The sequence below is a fragment of the Oncorhynchus clarkii genome, chromosome 10, assembly GCF_045791955.1.
Source record: "Oncorhynchus clarkii lewisi isolate Uvic-CL-2024 chromosome 10, UVic_Ocla_1.0, whole genome shotgun sequence".
Taxonomy (NCBI): Eukaryota; Metazoa; Chordata; class Actinopteri; order Salmoniformes; family Salmonidae; genus Oncorhynchus; species Oncorhynchus clarkii.
Genome location: NC_092156.1, coordinates 21,177,342 through 21,194,386, shown reverse-complemented (window position 1 = coordinate 21,194,386; position 17,045 = coordinate 21,177,342). Strand labels below are relative to the sequence as shown.

The following is a 17,045-nucleotide window of genomic DNA, read 5'->3' as shown; positions in this document are numbered from 1 at the left end:
AATATGATTATTGTGTTAGTTGGTTGTACCTGCACTAAAACTCCAGTATTGTTTCTTCATAGCTTGTTCTAGATCTTATTTTTAAATAGGAAGCCAATTTGTTTTCAGCACTTTTATTTTCATGACTCTAATTATCATGGCTCTCCCTCTGCATCAGACATACTGTATACTGTATATGGTGAACAATATGTTCAGAACATCAAATCACGAAAACATATTTTTATAAAAACACAAAAGGCCATTCATTGTTCAACTGTGACCTTACATTTGTTAAATGGTTAGTCAAGGATCTTGCATGGGATTGTATCAAATTTAGCCTCCTGACTGAAAGCCCTTTGGTGTATGAGTAGCCTGCAGAATGACCAACTGCAATTGCTTAACTTGACTGATAACTACTTATCCTACCACTGACTCTGTCTGAAGGCCAGAGAAACATGTCAAGTCCATTCAAATCCATCCCTGTGTATTGTGAACTGATTGACTGACTGGCACATTTTCTGCAATTACCCTGGATAATCAAGTGTAAAAACCCAGAGGGATCTTTAACGGCACTCATCTTCAGTTTGGGCTGTCGTTCACGTTGTGTTTTCAGACACGCATCTGTTGTCGTAGAAGAATGAGCATTTTGCTCATAAAACCTCCAGAATTAGAGTCAGGACTGCTGTAGTATCTTCACTATAATGGCAGAGGGGGGAAATAAGTGGCAACTGGTGTAACGGCTTTAATTCCCCCTCACTTGGGATGGCTGACATCCCAGCGGCTTCAGTCAGCAAAACTGAAATGTGTTGCCAGCCCTTTTGGTGAGTGCTGATCATTAAAAGACAATTGCATATGAAAATCAACCTAAGCCTTTTAATGAAAACAATTATTTTTCTAATTCTCTTTCACTTTCTCAAAATGAGACTTGTTAAAAAAAAAACAAAGCTTTGTACATTTCAGATTGCACAATGCACAGTGATTTCTTTGTGGCCTATTTGAATGATGTGTTTAACTTACCTAAGAAAACGATTTTGGAGAAAGCACAACAATGGGATTGTGATTAATGAGAAACATTCATTTTTATATTGACCTCAAAAGGCCATTAAGATTGCCACTCAAGCGTTGAACATTAATTACGAGGGCCCTCATAAGCTTCCATGAAATTCAATGAGCATTTCAAAGTCTGAAGTCACGCAAAGAGGTCTGTGTAGAAGTTCTGATGCAAATGAGATGCTGAGTCAACATCCACATTAAACTTTAATTGTTAGTTTGTTTTCAATATACAGTGCCTTGCGAAAGTATTCGGCCCCCTTGAACTTTGCGACCTTTTGCCACATTTCAGGCTTCAAACATAAAGATATAAAACTGTATTTTTTTGTGAAGAATCAACAACAAGTGGGACACAATCATGAAGTGGAACGACATTTATTGGATATTTCAAACTTTTTTAACAAATCAAAAACTGAAAAATTGGGCGTGCAAAATTATTCAGCCCCCTTAAGTTAATACTTTGTAGCGCCACCTTTTGCTGCGATTACAGCTGTAAGTCGCTTGGGGTATTTCTCTATCAGTTTTGCACATCGAGAGACTGAAATGTTTTCCCATTCCTCCTTGCAAAACAGCTCGAGCTCAGTGAGGTTGGATGGAGAGCATTTGTGAACAGCAGTTTTCAGTTCTTTCCACAGATTCTCGATTGGATTCAGGTCTGGACTTTGACTTGGCCATTCTAACACCTGGATATGTGTATTTTTGAACCATTCCATTGTAGATTTTGCTTTATGTTTTGGATCATTGTCTTGTTGGAAGACAAATCTCCGTCCCAGTCTCAGGTCTTTTGCAGACTCCATCAGGTTTTCTTCCAGAATGGTCCTGTATTTGGCTCCATCCATCTTCCCATCAATTTTAACCATCTTCCCTGTCCCTGCTGAAGAAAAGCAGGCCCAAACCATGATGCTGCCACCACCATGTTTGACAGTGGGGATGGTGTGTTCAGCTGTGTTGCTTTTACACCAAACATAACGTTTTGCATTGTTGCCAAAAAGTTAAATTCTGGTTTCATCTGACCAGAGCACCTTCTTCCACATGTTTGGTGTGTCTCCCAGGTGGCTTGTGGCAAACTTTAAACAACACTTTTTATGGATATCTTTAAGAAATGGCTTTCTTCTTGCCACTCTTCCATAAAGGCCAGATTTGTGCAATATACAACTGATTGTTGTCCTATGGACAGAGTCTCCCACCTCAGCTGTAGATCTCTGCAGTTCATCCAGAGTGATCATGGGCCTCTTGGCTGCATCTCTGATCAGTCTTCTCCTTGTATGAGCTGAAAGTTTAGAGGGACGGCCAGGTCTTGGTAGATTTGCAGTGGTCTGATACTCCTTCCATTTCAATATTATCGCTTGCACAGTGCTCCTTGGGATGTTTAAAGCTTGGGAAATATTTTTGTATCCAAATCCGGCTTTAAACTTCTTCACAACAGTATCTCGGACCTGCCTGGTGTGTTCCTTGTTCTTCATGATGCTCTCTGCGCTTTTAACGGACCTCTGAGACTATCACAGTGCAGGTGCATTTATACGGAGACTTGATTACACACAGGTGGATTGTATTTATCATCATTAGTCATTTAGGTCAACATTGGATCATTCAGAGATCTTCACTGAACTTCTGGAGAGAGTTTGCTGCACTGAAAGTAAAGGGGCTGAATAATTTTGCACGCCCAATTTTTCAGTTTTTGATTTGTTAAAAAGTTTGAAATATCCAATAAATGTCGTTCCACTTCATGATTGTGTCCCACTTGTTGTTGATTTTTCACAAAAAAATACAGTTTTATATCTTTATGTTTGAAGCCTGAAATGTGGCAAAAGGTCACAAAGTTCAAGGGGGCCGAATACTTTCGCAAGGCACTGTACACACTTACAAATTATATATATATCATATATATATTATTGTTATGATTATTATATTATATATATATATATATATATATATATATATATATGTATATATATATATATATGTTTCAGTATTAGGCCTAGTAGTTCTATAGAGATACAGTATTACAAAATTACAAATAAAACAGAAGTTTGAGAAAGCCTTCCAAGGACTGAATACAGATTAGTTCAATCTCACTAATGTGAAACCATAGACAACAAGCCAATCTATATTAACTGAGCACCCACAATGATCCTTTTACCACAGGAGGCCCACCTTTTACCACAGGAGGCCCACCATTAAATAGAGCTGATTATTGAGTGTGGCCACCTCTGACAATTGCCTATTCATATCAAGAGATCACGCAACCACCTTATTACATTTACATCATTTAGCAGACGCTCTTGTCCAGAGTGATTTAGAGGAGCAATTAGGGTTACGTGCCTTGCTCAAGGGCACACCAACATATTTTTCACCTAGTCAGCTCAGGGATTCCAACCAGGGACCTTTCGGTTACTGGCCTAATGCTCTTAACCGCTAGACTACCTCCCAATACAATATCCCCCTTCCAGTGAACATAAAACCCATTTAATTCAAACAATAGCCATCAGCTGACAACATAAGATCACAGTGTGAGCTTAAAACTTCTTTGGAATAGGGGGCAGCATTTTCACTTTTGGATGAAAAGCGTGCCCAGAGTAAACTGCCTCCTACTCAGTCCCAGATGCTAATATATGCATATTATTATTAGTATTGGATATAAAACACTATGACGTTTCTAAAACTGTTTGAATGATGTCTGTGAGTATAACATAACTCATATGGCAGGCAAAAACCTGAGAGAAAATCCAAACAGGAAGTGGGAAATTTGAGGTTTGTCGTTTTTAAACTCAGCCCCTATTGAAGTTACAGTGGGATATTGGTTATGTTGCACTTCCTAAGGCTTCCATTAGATGTCAACCGTCTTTAGAAACTTGTTTGAGGCTTCTACTATGAAGGGGGGCTGAATGAGAGGGGAAAGAGTCAGAGGTCTGCCAGCAGCCTCGATCTCAGTCATGCGCATTCACATGAGAGGTAGCTCTCGTTCCATTGCTTTTCTACAGACAATGGAATTCTCCGGTTGGAACATTATAACATTTATGATAAAACATCCTAAAGATTGATTCTATACATAGTTTGATATGTTTCTACGACCTGTAATATAACTTTTTGGAATTTTATATCTTTATGTTTGAAGCCTGAAATGTGGCAAAAGGTCACAAAGTTCAAGGGGGCCGAATACTTTCGCAAGGCACTGTACACACTTACAAATTATATATATATCATATATATATTATTGTTATGATTATTATATTATATATATATATATATATATATATAATGCCCTTTTAGTGTAAGAGCTGTTTTGAAGAAACTGCCTTAAATTTCAGCCTGTTTTGGTCGGATGGAGTTTTGGCCTGCCTGGTGACATCAATAGCATTTCATGATGCCAGCCCCTCCACACACAAATATGTATTCACACGTGCACACACACGTACACACACGCGAACACACACAGTCTAAACTTCCTAAATTTCTATTCAGCAATAAACTCACATTATGCATTATGCAGTAGATCCATATCAGTCAACATCACATACTGTAAACTAAGTCTCAAGGTTGTAAAACAATATGTTGATTGTCCTGACAGATCAGAAATACATTACCAAGACTAACATAACTGGACCCATACATTTACAAAAATTGTTCTGTCAGCTTCAGGTTTATTATTTGGACAATGACAAATTAATTGCAATATCAATGTGTAAACCAAACTGCAATAGTTGCAGTGGCGACCCGTCATTCACATTTTTAGCATCTATAAAATATATCAAATCGTTTTTTTTTTTGGGGGGGGGGGGGGGGGCTTGCCTATTTTGCAGGAGCATTGCGCCGTGATTGGCTCAGTGTTCTGTCACTCATGGGACCACTACATCACAGGCCAAGTCTAAGTCCTCAGTAAGAGTAGACATCGAACATTTAAGCCCCTTGGGTTCTGCCATAGAGTTACATTAGAAGAGCCCTTCCAAGAAGGCTCAGTCATTGGCCACTGATAAAATTACGTCAAAACACGTTATATGTAGAGTAGCTTTGATTGGACTGATCATGTCAACCAATATCTTACTTTCAAAATCTTAGCTAGCAGTCATTGTCATGAATCAAGTTGACAATCTACTGGCAAATCCTTGTCATATGAAGCGAAATAATGAAGAAAAATTATAGATAAAACGTATCGGTGCTCATCGGTCATTGGACATAAACATTACACAACAAGTTGGAAATCGCAAATTCAACAATGAGTAGTTTGGAAGGAATCAGTGGCTAACTGCAAGCATTGCAAAGCAACCACTAGCCTGCTATTCAGTGGAGTGGTTGTGATGTTTTTTCCGAGTTTCCACCATAAATCCAGAGATCGCCAGACTTTGGTGACAAAGTTTGATGCGAAAATTAGCCCACAAAAGACCACCCTGCCACCTTCTTGTTTAAGTGAGCACATCACAAGGTGAGTCCAAAAATGTTTTGTAACGTTATGCTGCTGCATAAATGATGTAATATACAAGGGAGATATGTATACCATAGCTACGAAAGTAATACTAAGTGTATGTTGTGTAGTAAGCTGTTAGTAGCCCAAGTGCCTCATCCTAATAACTTGGTCTATTTTAACCAACGCGGTATTGTAAACACATCGTTTGTGGCTGGTGTGTGCCATCTTTGTAGACTTTTTTGTACAGCTTTGACAATGCTACTGATAGCAGTGGTGGCGCTTGGCTTGCACTTGCAAATTCAGCACACGCAACATTCTATAATGGAATTGTGTTATTTGCCGAGTCAGATTAAAGCTTATTTAACATGTCAAATAGTGACCCAAACGGCATTCAATGTGCCTCACCCTAATAATTTGGTATATTTTCACCTCTTGATTTCGCCTACTGTTCTAACTTGGTGGTGCACATGTAGCCTATAACCTGTTACAGAGAAATGTAATCATTGAATATTGTAAGAGCTTTCATTGTCTGCTTATATGCCCCCTTTATTTATCCTACGGTTCTGACTTTGTGTTCAGGGAGAATACTGTAAGAACGGCCCATGTTCTGAATTCTGTCGCTGTACATTTCAAAAGTGCTGAACAAATAGTTATATTGACTACATCCGTCGTCGCTCGCTCATTCATGTCTTAATAGAAATTAAGGATTACCTCTTATCCGCTTGTCGTCCCCTTATGCCATAGTTTGTACATCTCAATTGTCAGTAGAAACCACATTTGTTTAAGCATGTCAGTCATATCAGCTATGTTTTTTGTAAAGGCAGTAAATGAGGCTGAATTAACTGTTTCGCTTCCAGACAAGGCTCCGCTGATAGCCAGATGTAGCAGTGGTAAGGTGTTGGAACTGCTGTTGGGACTCCGCTGCTGGGACAGCTTTATGTAGGCCCTAATAGTTTGTGGGTAACGTTTGTCACCGTTATAGTGCAATTCATGGATTTTAAGTTTTGGGTTGTGGCTTTTCTGGCATGCATCCCACAATAATTTATTTTGCCCCACCAAGATTTACATGCTAAAATCGCCACTGCACAGATGGCAATGATGATTGCCAAAAAGGACACATTCTCAAGTTTTGCATCAGTGTCATCATTTCACAACTTTGCAAACACCACTTTTCCAAGGTGGTTGAAGTAAATGGCCCAACATTTCTTAAAGCCTCCTAATGACACTCACAGATTGCCAAGAGGTTTCAAGCACAATAAGTGATAATACTAAATTAAAAGTCAGCGCTATCCCAATTCCCTGCACCTAACCTCAAATGGACCAGCGCTGGGAAGGCCCCCAGTAATCACAGACATAGGGATTAACTGCACTGACCATGAGGTAGCAAACGACTAACTCCGCCATCTGGTCCACAACACTAGCCACCACCACAGTTCCGCTTCACTTGGCCAGATCCAAATGCAGAGGCACTTTCCCACAGTTAGGGCTGTTCGGCTGACAGAGCAAAGTATTGAGTGAAGACACCCAACTGTCAAGGTGAATGAGCGAGGAGACATCCGAGCATCCTCCCTTCATCTCCTCCCTTTCATCTAAACTGATCTGAAAGACCTGGACAGATTAAAACAAATGCTCAATATGGGCATCCACCCTATTGCTTTGACCTATGCCCTGATTTCAGATCAGTGCAGATGAAGGACAGGGGATAAGAAAAGGAAGCCATTTTTGACTATTCCAATGCACCCAAAAAATGGGTCATCATGCTATGCAGTGCAGGGTTGGGCCGAAATATGATTAAATCGAATATTGTGATATTTAACATTGATGATGCTTTGTTGCGAAATAGAAAGCCGATTCTAGATTTAATTTTGGATTGGAGATGCTTAACGTGAGTCTGGAAGGAGAGTTTATAGTCTAACCAGACACCTAGGTATTTGTAGTCCACATATTCTAAGTCCGTCCAGAGTAGTGATGCTAGACGGGCGGGCGGGTGCGGGCAGCGATTGATATACTGTGAAAGTGCAAGATGATATTTAGTGCAAGACTATACTCTATTTGAACTTTGCAAATCAAAACTGTGCAATTGTTCAGTTCAATAAGTTTAAAATGAAGTCTAAACATATTAACTAAGCCATATTTTTTCACCATACAAAAATAATTTATCGAAAATGTGAATATATCGTAAATAAGCACAAAAATTGCACAGTCTGGAGTGATTTAGTTATTAACGGCACGAAACGATTATATCAGATATCATGATATTTGGAGTAGCATATCATAGAAGAGCTGTTCCCAAATATTGCCCAACATTAACGCAGTGCATATATAATAACACAGACTATTGGCTTGCAGATCATTTCGAGAAAAATTCTAATTCTAGAATAGCAGTCTCCCGTGAAATGGCATCCTCACCTAACGTTGGTATGTATCCTGTATGGTAGACTCAACTTCATTCAATGTTTGAATTGATAACAAGCTAGGAAGATAAGACTGCAGCATCACGACAAATGAGAAAAAAATCTGGAGAGGACTGTCTAAAATCCATTATTTTGACTGTCAGTTTCATGCAACATGACTAGAAATAATGAGGACACAAAACACAACTAACATCTTGGAATCAAAGTGTATCGACATTTCCTTCCAAGCTTGAATCCTCAACCTTATTGAAAGAGATGCTGTCTTTGTGACAAAAGTCAGAAATGTGGCCGACTTTTGGGCTTTGAAGATTCTGTGCCACCCTGTAAACAGCTTCTGGCAGACTCTCCCAAAGGAACATGTATACAGAAGTATTTCCAATGTCTCTGTTTGCAATGCTGCTTACATAGAGCCAATTCTATGGTGGAGCGCTAGCAGCGAGCGATGAAGGCAGCAGCATTCCTTTGACATGACAACCCATGAATGGCTTGCTCTGAAGTCGGCCTCTGCACAGATTATTAATCACTCTTCCTGCTTTACTAAACCGTACAACACGCCACGTGACCACTCCACTGGAACTTGGCTAAGTTTGTGAGGAAAAGAAAGCCTCTTCTGTTAGAGCCAACTACAACGATGATATTGTTATTATTCCCAGGAAGACACATTCAAAGGCCTTAGAATGCATTTGCGCACACTATAAATGAATATGGATTCGAGGCAAAAGGGTTTGTTAATAAATTAAATGTCTTTAGTTTGGATGAGCTGCAAGAAGCAAATATTTTGAATCTTTACGCATTGTATTTCTGAGCTATTTACTGATCAAATACCGACATCTCATTTGAATAGTGAGTAAATGTAGGGTTATTTTGCTGAGAAAATAGTATCTTCTCAATCGCTTGGGTATGGTAGTCAATAGCATTGTCAATGTAATGCCAAAGGGTAGACCTAACCATTATGAATAATTTTCCTGCCAATTATCCGATTCTATATGTGACCAATTAGGGTTTGTCTCCTGCGTGCCACAAGACTGTGTTAGTCCACTGAGCTAAAGCATTCATTCAGGGAGCTAACACAAGTCATGTCTCAGACAAGGTTACTCATCACGCAAACAGGGTTTACAAACCACCTCTGTTAAATACCTGATGGTGTTTCAATAGACACTCAATCTTATATACACTGAGTGTACAAAACATTAGGAACACAATATCTTTCCATGACATAGACTGACCAGGTGAAAGCCATGATCCCTTATTGATGTCAGTTGTTAAATCCACTTTAATCAGTGTAGATGAAGGTGAGGAGACAGGTTAACATAGGATTTTTAAGCCTTGAGACAATTGACACATGGATTGTGTATGTGTGCCATTTAGAGGGTAAATGGGCAAGACAAACAATTTAAGTGCCTTTGAATTGGGTATGGAGTAGGTGTCAGGTGCTCAGGTTTGTGTCAAGAACTGCAATGCTGCTGAGTTTTTCATGCTCAACTGGTCCACAACCCGAAGAACATCTAGCCAACTTGACACAACTGTGGGAAGCATTAGAGTCAACATGGGCCAGCATCCCTGTGGAATGCTTTGAATACCTTGTCCATGCCCAATGGATTGAGGCTGTTCTAAGGGCAAAAGGCGGTGCAACTCAATATTAGGACGGTTTTCCTAATGTTTTGTACACTCAGTGTATGATTGGAAGCACAGCCGAGAGCTGCCCAGTGACACAAGCCTACCAGACGAGGTAAATAACTTATATGCTCGCTTCGAGGCAAGTAACACTGAAACATGCATGAGAGCATCAGCTGTTCCGGACGACTGTGTGATCACGCTCTCCGCGTGACCTTTAAACAGGTCAATATTCACAAGGCCGCTGGGCCAGACGGATTACCAGGACGTGTACTCCAAGCATGCACTGACCAACTGGCAAGTGTCTTCACTGACATTTTCAGCCTCTCACTGTCTGAGTCTGTAATACCAATGTTTCAAGCAGACCACCATAGTCCCTGTGCCCAAGAACACTTAGGTAACCTGCCTAAATGACTACCGACCCGTAGCACTCACGTCTATAGCCATGAAATGTTTTGAAAGGCTGGTCATGACTCACATCAACACCATTATCCCAGAAAACCTAGACCACTCCAGTTTGCATACCGCACCAACAGATCCACAGATGATGCAATCTCTATTGCACTCCACACTGCCCTTTCCCACTTGGACAAAAGGAACACCTATGTGAGAATACTATTAATTGACTAGAGCTCAGCGTTCAACAACATAGTGCCCTCTAAGCTCATCACTAAGCTAAGGACCCTGGGACTAAACACCTCCCTCTGCAACTGGATCCTGGACTTCCTGATGGGCCGCCCCCAGCTGGTAAGGGTAGGTAACAACACATCCGCCACGCTGATCCCCTCAGGGGTGCGTGCTCAGTCCTCTCCTGTACTCCCTGTTCACTCATGACTGCACGGCCAGGCACGACTCCAATGGTAGGCCTGATCACCGACAACGTCAGAGACCTTACCATGTGGTGCAAGAACGCCAACTTTTCCCTCAACGTGATCAAGACAAAGGAGATGATTGTGGACTACAGGAAAAGGAGGACCGAGCATGCCCCAATTCTCATCGATGGGGCTGTAGTGGAGCAGGTTGAGACCATTATGTTCCTTGGCATCCATATCACCAACAAACTAACATGGTCCAAGCACACCAAGACAGTCGTGAAGAGGGCACGACAAAACCTATTCCCCCTCAGGAGACTGAAAAGTTTCTCAGATCCTCAAAAGGTTTTACCGCTGCACCATCGAGAGCATCCTGACGGGTTGCATCACTGCCTGGTACGGCAACTGCTCGGCCTCCAACCACAAGGCACTACAGAGGGTAGTGCGTACGGCCCAGTACATCACAGGGGTCAAGCTTCCTGTCATCCAGGACCTCTATACCAGGGGGTGTCAGAGGAAGGCCCTAAATATTGTCAAAGACTCCAGCCACCCTAGTCATAGACTGTTCGCCCCCCACCCTCTTCTACGCAGCTGCTACTCTCCGTTATTATCTATGCATAGTCACTTTAATAACATGTACATATTACCTCAATACCGGTGCCTACGTACATTGACTCTGTACCGGTACCCCTGTATATAGCCCCGCTATTGTTATTTACTGCTGCTCTTTAATGATTTGTTATTCTTATCTCTTACTTTTTGGGGGATATTTTCTTAAAACTGCATTGTTGGTTAAGGGCTTGTAAAGAGCATTTCCCCTGTAAGGTCTACACCTGTTCTATTCGGCGCATGTGACAAATAACATTTGATTTGATTTAAATCACAATAATGTGTGTACAGAGCACAAATACATCAACAAGTTACAAACATGTATGAGTGTTGAAATAGTGTGCTGTAATTCTGTAATACTGTAATGCTGTGACAAATTGTTCCAAACAACAGTGACAAATGAGCCAATATGATAACAATGACCTCTAAACATCCCCTCATTTATAATTTTCTCCTTCAGGAAATGAGAAAGCCCTCTTGTTATTTTGATAAAATGGGCAAAGTGGCAATTTCACATCTGGGTGGTAACCGATGTCAATTATTCACGGTCATCATCTGCACCTAATTTGCTTAATAACATATTGTGCTGGGAAGCACAAGGGTAGTGTCACTTTGGAAAACTAAGGCCGCACCCAATCAGAGGGTACCTTCTTGCATCAAAATTGAAACTTAAATGGATACTTCAGGATTTTGGCAATAAGGCCATTTATCTACTTCCCCAAAGTTAAATGAACTTATGGATACCATGTTCAAATATTTTATTTTGCTTTTTGGTTAAAACATTTTCTAATCTTAAATTAGCCTAACCCTAATAGTTCAACTTGGAAGAGGTGAAGTGAGAGGGGTAGCTGGGCCTAAAATCTGTCTTCTCCAGTAGGTGGTGTTTGTTTTTTCGCAAAACAAGCAAGGAGTTTCTGTATGGAGAGTTTCTGTATGGAGAGTTTCGAATTTCCTTAACAAAAATGGAATGGCTTATTCGCTACGTGTGGCTTATTTGTTGAAATAGAAGTTTCGTAATGATTATGTTGTTACTAGTGTACAGATTTAAATAGGACTATTGACATCCTGGCAACTTTATATCGGAGTTGCCCTTGTATTGGCTACAATGGTCCCACCTGATCTTGCCTCCTCCTGACTGTCTTCCATTGTTGAAGAAATTTATTTTCATTGATAAAGCAGCCACTAGAGTATCTGGTCAATATAATGGATAATCTGTGATGCTATGTACTCATTGTTGCATACTATACTGAACAAAAACATAAACAGGAACATACAACAATTTCAACAAATTTACTGGGTTACAGTTCATATCAGGAAATCAGTCAATTTAAATAAATGAATTAGGCCCTAATCTATGGATTTCACATGACTGGGCAGGGGCGTAGCCATGGGAGACTGGTCCACCCACTGTGGAGCAAGGCCCAGCCAATCAGAATGAGTTTTTCCCCACAAAATAGCTCTATTACAGACAGAAACACTCAGTTTCATCAGCTGTCCGGGTATCTGGTCTCAGACGATCCCGCAGATGAAGAAGCCCTGGGCGTCCTGGGCTGGTGTGGTTACACGTGGTCTGTAGTTGTAGTTGCTGGGTGGATGTACTGCCAAATTCTCTAAAACGATGTTGGATGCAGCTTTTGATAAAGAAATTAACATTAACTTATCGTGCAACAGCTCTGATGTTCATTTATGCAGTCAGCATGCCAATTGCACGCTCCCTCAAAACTTTAGACATCTGTGACATTGTATTGTTTGACAAAACTGCACATTTTATAGTGGCCTTTTATTGTCCCCAGCACAAGTTGCACCTGTGTAATGATCATGCTGTTTAATCAGCTTCTTGATATGCCACACCTGTCAGATGGATGGATTATTTTGGCAAAGGAGAAATGCTCACTAACAGGGATGTAAACTAATTTGTGCTCAAAATTTGAGAGAAATAAGCTTTTTGTCCCTATGGAACATTTCAGGGATATTTTATTTCAGCTCATGAAACATGGGACAAACACTTCACATGTTGCATTTATATTTTTGTTCAGTATATTTAGCAGTTACTGTTTAGTAAAATGAAGGCCTATGAATAGGTGGGGCGGGCCGAGTGTGGGTGGATTTTTCCAAATTCAACAAACATGCACTGCATTAACCAGCTTGATAATAGCTTATTTAATTTATCTAAACTCTGAACCAAATAGGAATGGAGTTATAGGCCTACTCAGACTGGTTAATAGCCAGACAATCATATTAGACCTATACCGTAGTAGACCATATATCTATCCTATTTAAAAAGCACTGAAGCACTGAAACATTCATTTTTTTGCATACTGAGAATGCATCATGCTTGATTGCGTTGTTTCCCTCTATTCGTTGATTTCGGTAATGCATTCCCACATGTAATTGATCAGATTTTGTCAAAGCAGAAATGAGTATGACATCTGGGCATTAAAAATGAAGTTTAAACGTATGCAACATTTTGCAATGTCGCATACTATTAAACTAAATTTTTTCACATACTCAACTGGCCTACTATTTAGGACTCAAGCAGACTATGGGTATTCGGACAAGGCCAGTATCATGCCCTCACATTTTAATGTGGATTAGTCATGTTCCTCTTCCTCATCATATTTACATATCACTTTTCAATGCAAATTAGTTGTATTTAGCCAATCATATTGTTCTAGTGGTGTGTTATGCTTATTGACTCATTTTTCAAAAGCTCTGTAAGATAGTATTTGCATTGTGTACAAAGAGAGGAGCACAGTGTGTCACTTTCACAAGGATAGCTCTCTAAAATACCATATTTGGCCTGGGAGTCCTTATTGAGTAACTGTAGCCTTGCTGTCCCAAGGAAAGGACACTCTACCCATCAGCAATGTTCTTCATGTCTTTTCACAGGGGCTGCTTACACCCCTCACAATGTTTTCACCTCCTGCTTACCCCTTGCACTCTCGGTTGGAAGTCGAACAACAGCTGCTGCTCCAAATTTCGATTTAACCACCAATAATTCTCGCCTTTGGCTGAGGCAGGCTGGTGGAAGGAAGGACCGGAGGGCACAATAGACAGGGCCTGTGAGGGTCTTGGCCGGATCGCCACAGGAATATGTGTTGCATCCTGGCAACGCTCGGCCAGAGGCGCCTCGGAGCCAGACAGAGGCTCAGGGGGGAGGAGGAGCGAAGAGGGATGGGAGGAGGAGCAAAGAGGGGAGGGGAAATTGCCACTTGCCACTCAACACTCCACATACAGAGCCAAGTGGTTGGAGGGGGACATTGTCATAGGGCTGTTTTCCATGAAGGACATGACCCTGTCCTCTACACATTTTACGTCTCTCCCCCTTATGTGCCATGGTGAGAATGCCAAGGCAAGTGAGAATGGGCTACAATATGCAATGTAATGCAGGCTAGTGGATGAGCAGTGTGGTAATATGCCTTTTCTGCAAGTCACAGTGACATATCCATAATACATAAGACAGGAAATGTAATTATGTATAACATATACTGTATAACATATATTTACTCAAACATTTAAACATAAAAAAGCTATGAAATATGTGACGAAGCAACTTGTTGGCTAATAGAAAAACGTTGAGTGAAGCTGCCCACAACACTTAAGACTACAGAGGAACCATTAGAAGCATGTCACGAATCAAGTAGGCTAGGATACTCCCTCAAAAGCAAATGCTGCATTTCCAATCAATTTAGTTACCTGTGAGGGTTAACACGGTTTAATTTCGGTGACCTGAACACGTTGTCGATGCGGATTAACCAGTAATTCTCAATCAACTTTACTCAAAAACCTCCTGTCTGGAGTGACATTTACAATGCGTCAAAAAGCTCCGCGGGGAAAGCCATAACGTGCATCAAGAGCCAGAGACACACACGAATTGCTCAATCAGAGAAGCAATGCTAGCCTATATGATAATCTACCATAAAGCTAAACAAATATTTTTTAAACCTACAAATGTAAAACTTTGAATTACTGGGGTATAAATAAAGGCAAAAGTTAAGAGGGGGACATGTTCATAGTGAAGCCTTAAATTTGGGTTTACAATCACTTGGAACAAGTAGCCTACTTGTGAGGCAAACCTCGAAATCCCTTGACAACCACCACCATCATGACAGTCGAGTCTCACAGTAATCGCCTGGTTTAACTGCCACTTTGTTGGCATGTGATGTCAAATCTCGGCACCACGCAATAGGGAATCTACAGTACCTATATAGAAAGCGCGCGCATATGTAGAATAAGTGCGCACTCACCTAATGTACATGATAATGCAATAGCTATAACACTTATGTCACCTGCCATTTCTCCCAGCAAAAAAATAAATAATTGCCCACCTTGTTGAATCAGAAGAATGGCCATCCCGGTCAGCAAAGCCCAGAACATAGGATTCTTCATGGTGGTTTGACTGGTCGATCGCTTCTCTGTGTAGTTGTAGAGGAGTATGTTGCCGCTCAGATATAGCCTACTACAAACACAAATCCTCGGAAAAGTGTAGCAAGCAGACTGCAGTTCCCGCTACGTCCCGGGTCCCTATCTGACTGTAAAGCAGCCACCAACGCAAGCAGCACCAAGTCCCTCCTTTATCAAGGTATTGGTCGTAATTTGTATGAGGCTGCTTGGATAGGCTTCCAGTGGCTTACAAAGACACTTCTGTCCAGGAACCCGCTGTGATTCCCACTAACAACGTGTGTATCCGTGCGCCTTTCCCGCGTCTTGCTTTATGCGTGCGTGCGTTGGTCGATATCGACGGTGTTCAAAACGTTATCCTATTTCAAAACCAAGCAATATATTTGAAATGTAGGCCTATCTGATGTTTAGACAGGCGGATTTGTATTTTATGCAAAACGTTTTAAGGATATGATAGCCTAGCTAGTATTCGGTCTTAAAAAATATAGACTTAGAAAGTAACTTTTTAGTTGGCTAGTTTAATGTCCGTAAAGGGGGATATAATGCAGTAAAATTAACTATATAGCCTACTTTTAGAATGTAGCCTACTTTAACCTCGTTTAGAAATAGATACCGTTTTTTCTTTCTTAACGAGGCAAAAGTAGGCTTCATTCTATTAGTATATAGTATACTTAACTGCAGCCCACGTAGGCTAATTCCGGTTATAAACAACCATCACATCTTCCACAAAAACACTGGTCACATAAGTCGCCAAGCGTAGGCTATTAATCAATGTTGAAGGGCCCTGTCACTTTAGCAGTCTCTGCGATGCCAGAATGCAGAACAAGGCGAAATAAATTGGTGTAACTGCCCTCAGTTCAGCAGCTGGACAGCTCCCATGTTCTCCCTTACGCTGCATTCTACTTGTCAACGGGTAAATGAATTGCATGAGAGGAGACGTTTGACACATGCATTATATTTAGTCAGCATTATGGACCTACTTATAACCCTACAGTTTTTCCTGAATTTACTTGTGTTAGTGGAAAACAAGATGTAAATGGATGACTGATGCTGCAATCTTTTCTTTTCGCAGTCATAAACAGACATCCAAAGTGAACAATGAAAAATCACAGGCCTGCACTAATGAACTACTGAATTAACTACCAATAAACTACTGGCCCTTTTTTCAATTTTCTCCCAAAATGACATACCCAAATCTAAATGCCTTTAACTTAGGCCCTGAAGCAAGGATATACATACTTTTGGTACCATTTGAAAGGAAACACTTTGAAGTTTGTGGAAATGTGAATGGAATGTAGGAGAATATAACACAGTAAAAGATAATACAAAGAAAAAAACAACCGTTCTTTTGTATTTTTTTGTACCATCATCTTTGAAATGCAAGACAAAGGCCATCATGTATTATTCCAGCCCAGCTGCAATTTAGATTTTGGCCACTAGATGGCAGCAGTGCATGTGCAAAGTGTTAGACTGATCCAATGAACCATTGCATTTATGTTCAACATTTTGTATCAAGACTGCCACAATGTGCCTAATTGGTTTATTAATAACTTTTCATGCTCAAAACTGTGCACTCTCGTAAAACAATGGCATGGTATTATTTCACTGTAATAGCTACTGTAAATTGTACAGTGCAGTTAGATTAACAAGAATTTAAGCTTTCTGCCAATATCAGATATGTCTATGTCTATGTCCTGGGAAATGTTCTTGTTACTTACAACATCATACTAATCTCATTAGCCTACGTTAGTGCAACGTCCCGCA

The 17,045-nt window shown here is 40.6% G+C and overlaps 1 protein-coding gene across 2 annotated transcripts in view; it reads right to left on the bottom strand.

Annotated features, from left to right (window-relative positions):
• LOC139418146 (neurotrimin) overlaps nt 1–15,451 on the bottom strand; it is a 414,965-nt gene extending 399,514 nt beyond the window's left edge. Inside the window, exon 1 of one of the 2 annotated variants that reach the window (XM_071167372.1) lies at nt 15,209–15,451. In XM_071167372.1, the coding sequence (XP_071023473.1) occupies nt 15,209–15,269 (61 nt within the window). In that variant the 5' untranslated portion in view covers nt 15,270–15,451. The remainder of the gene's footprint in view (nt 1–15,208) is intronic. The other variant, XM_071167371.1, reaches the window with a different exon arrangement.
• Nucleotides 15,452–17,045: the final 1,594 nt, after the last annotated feature.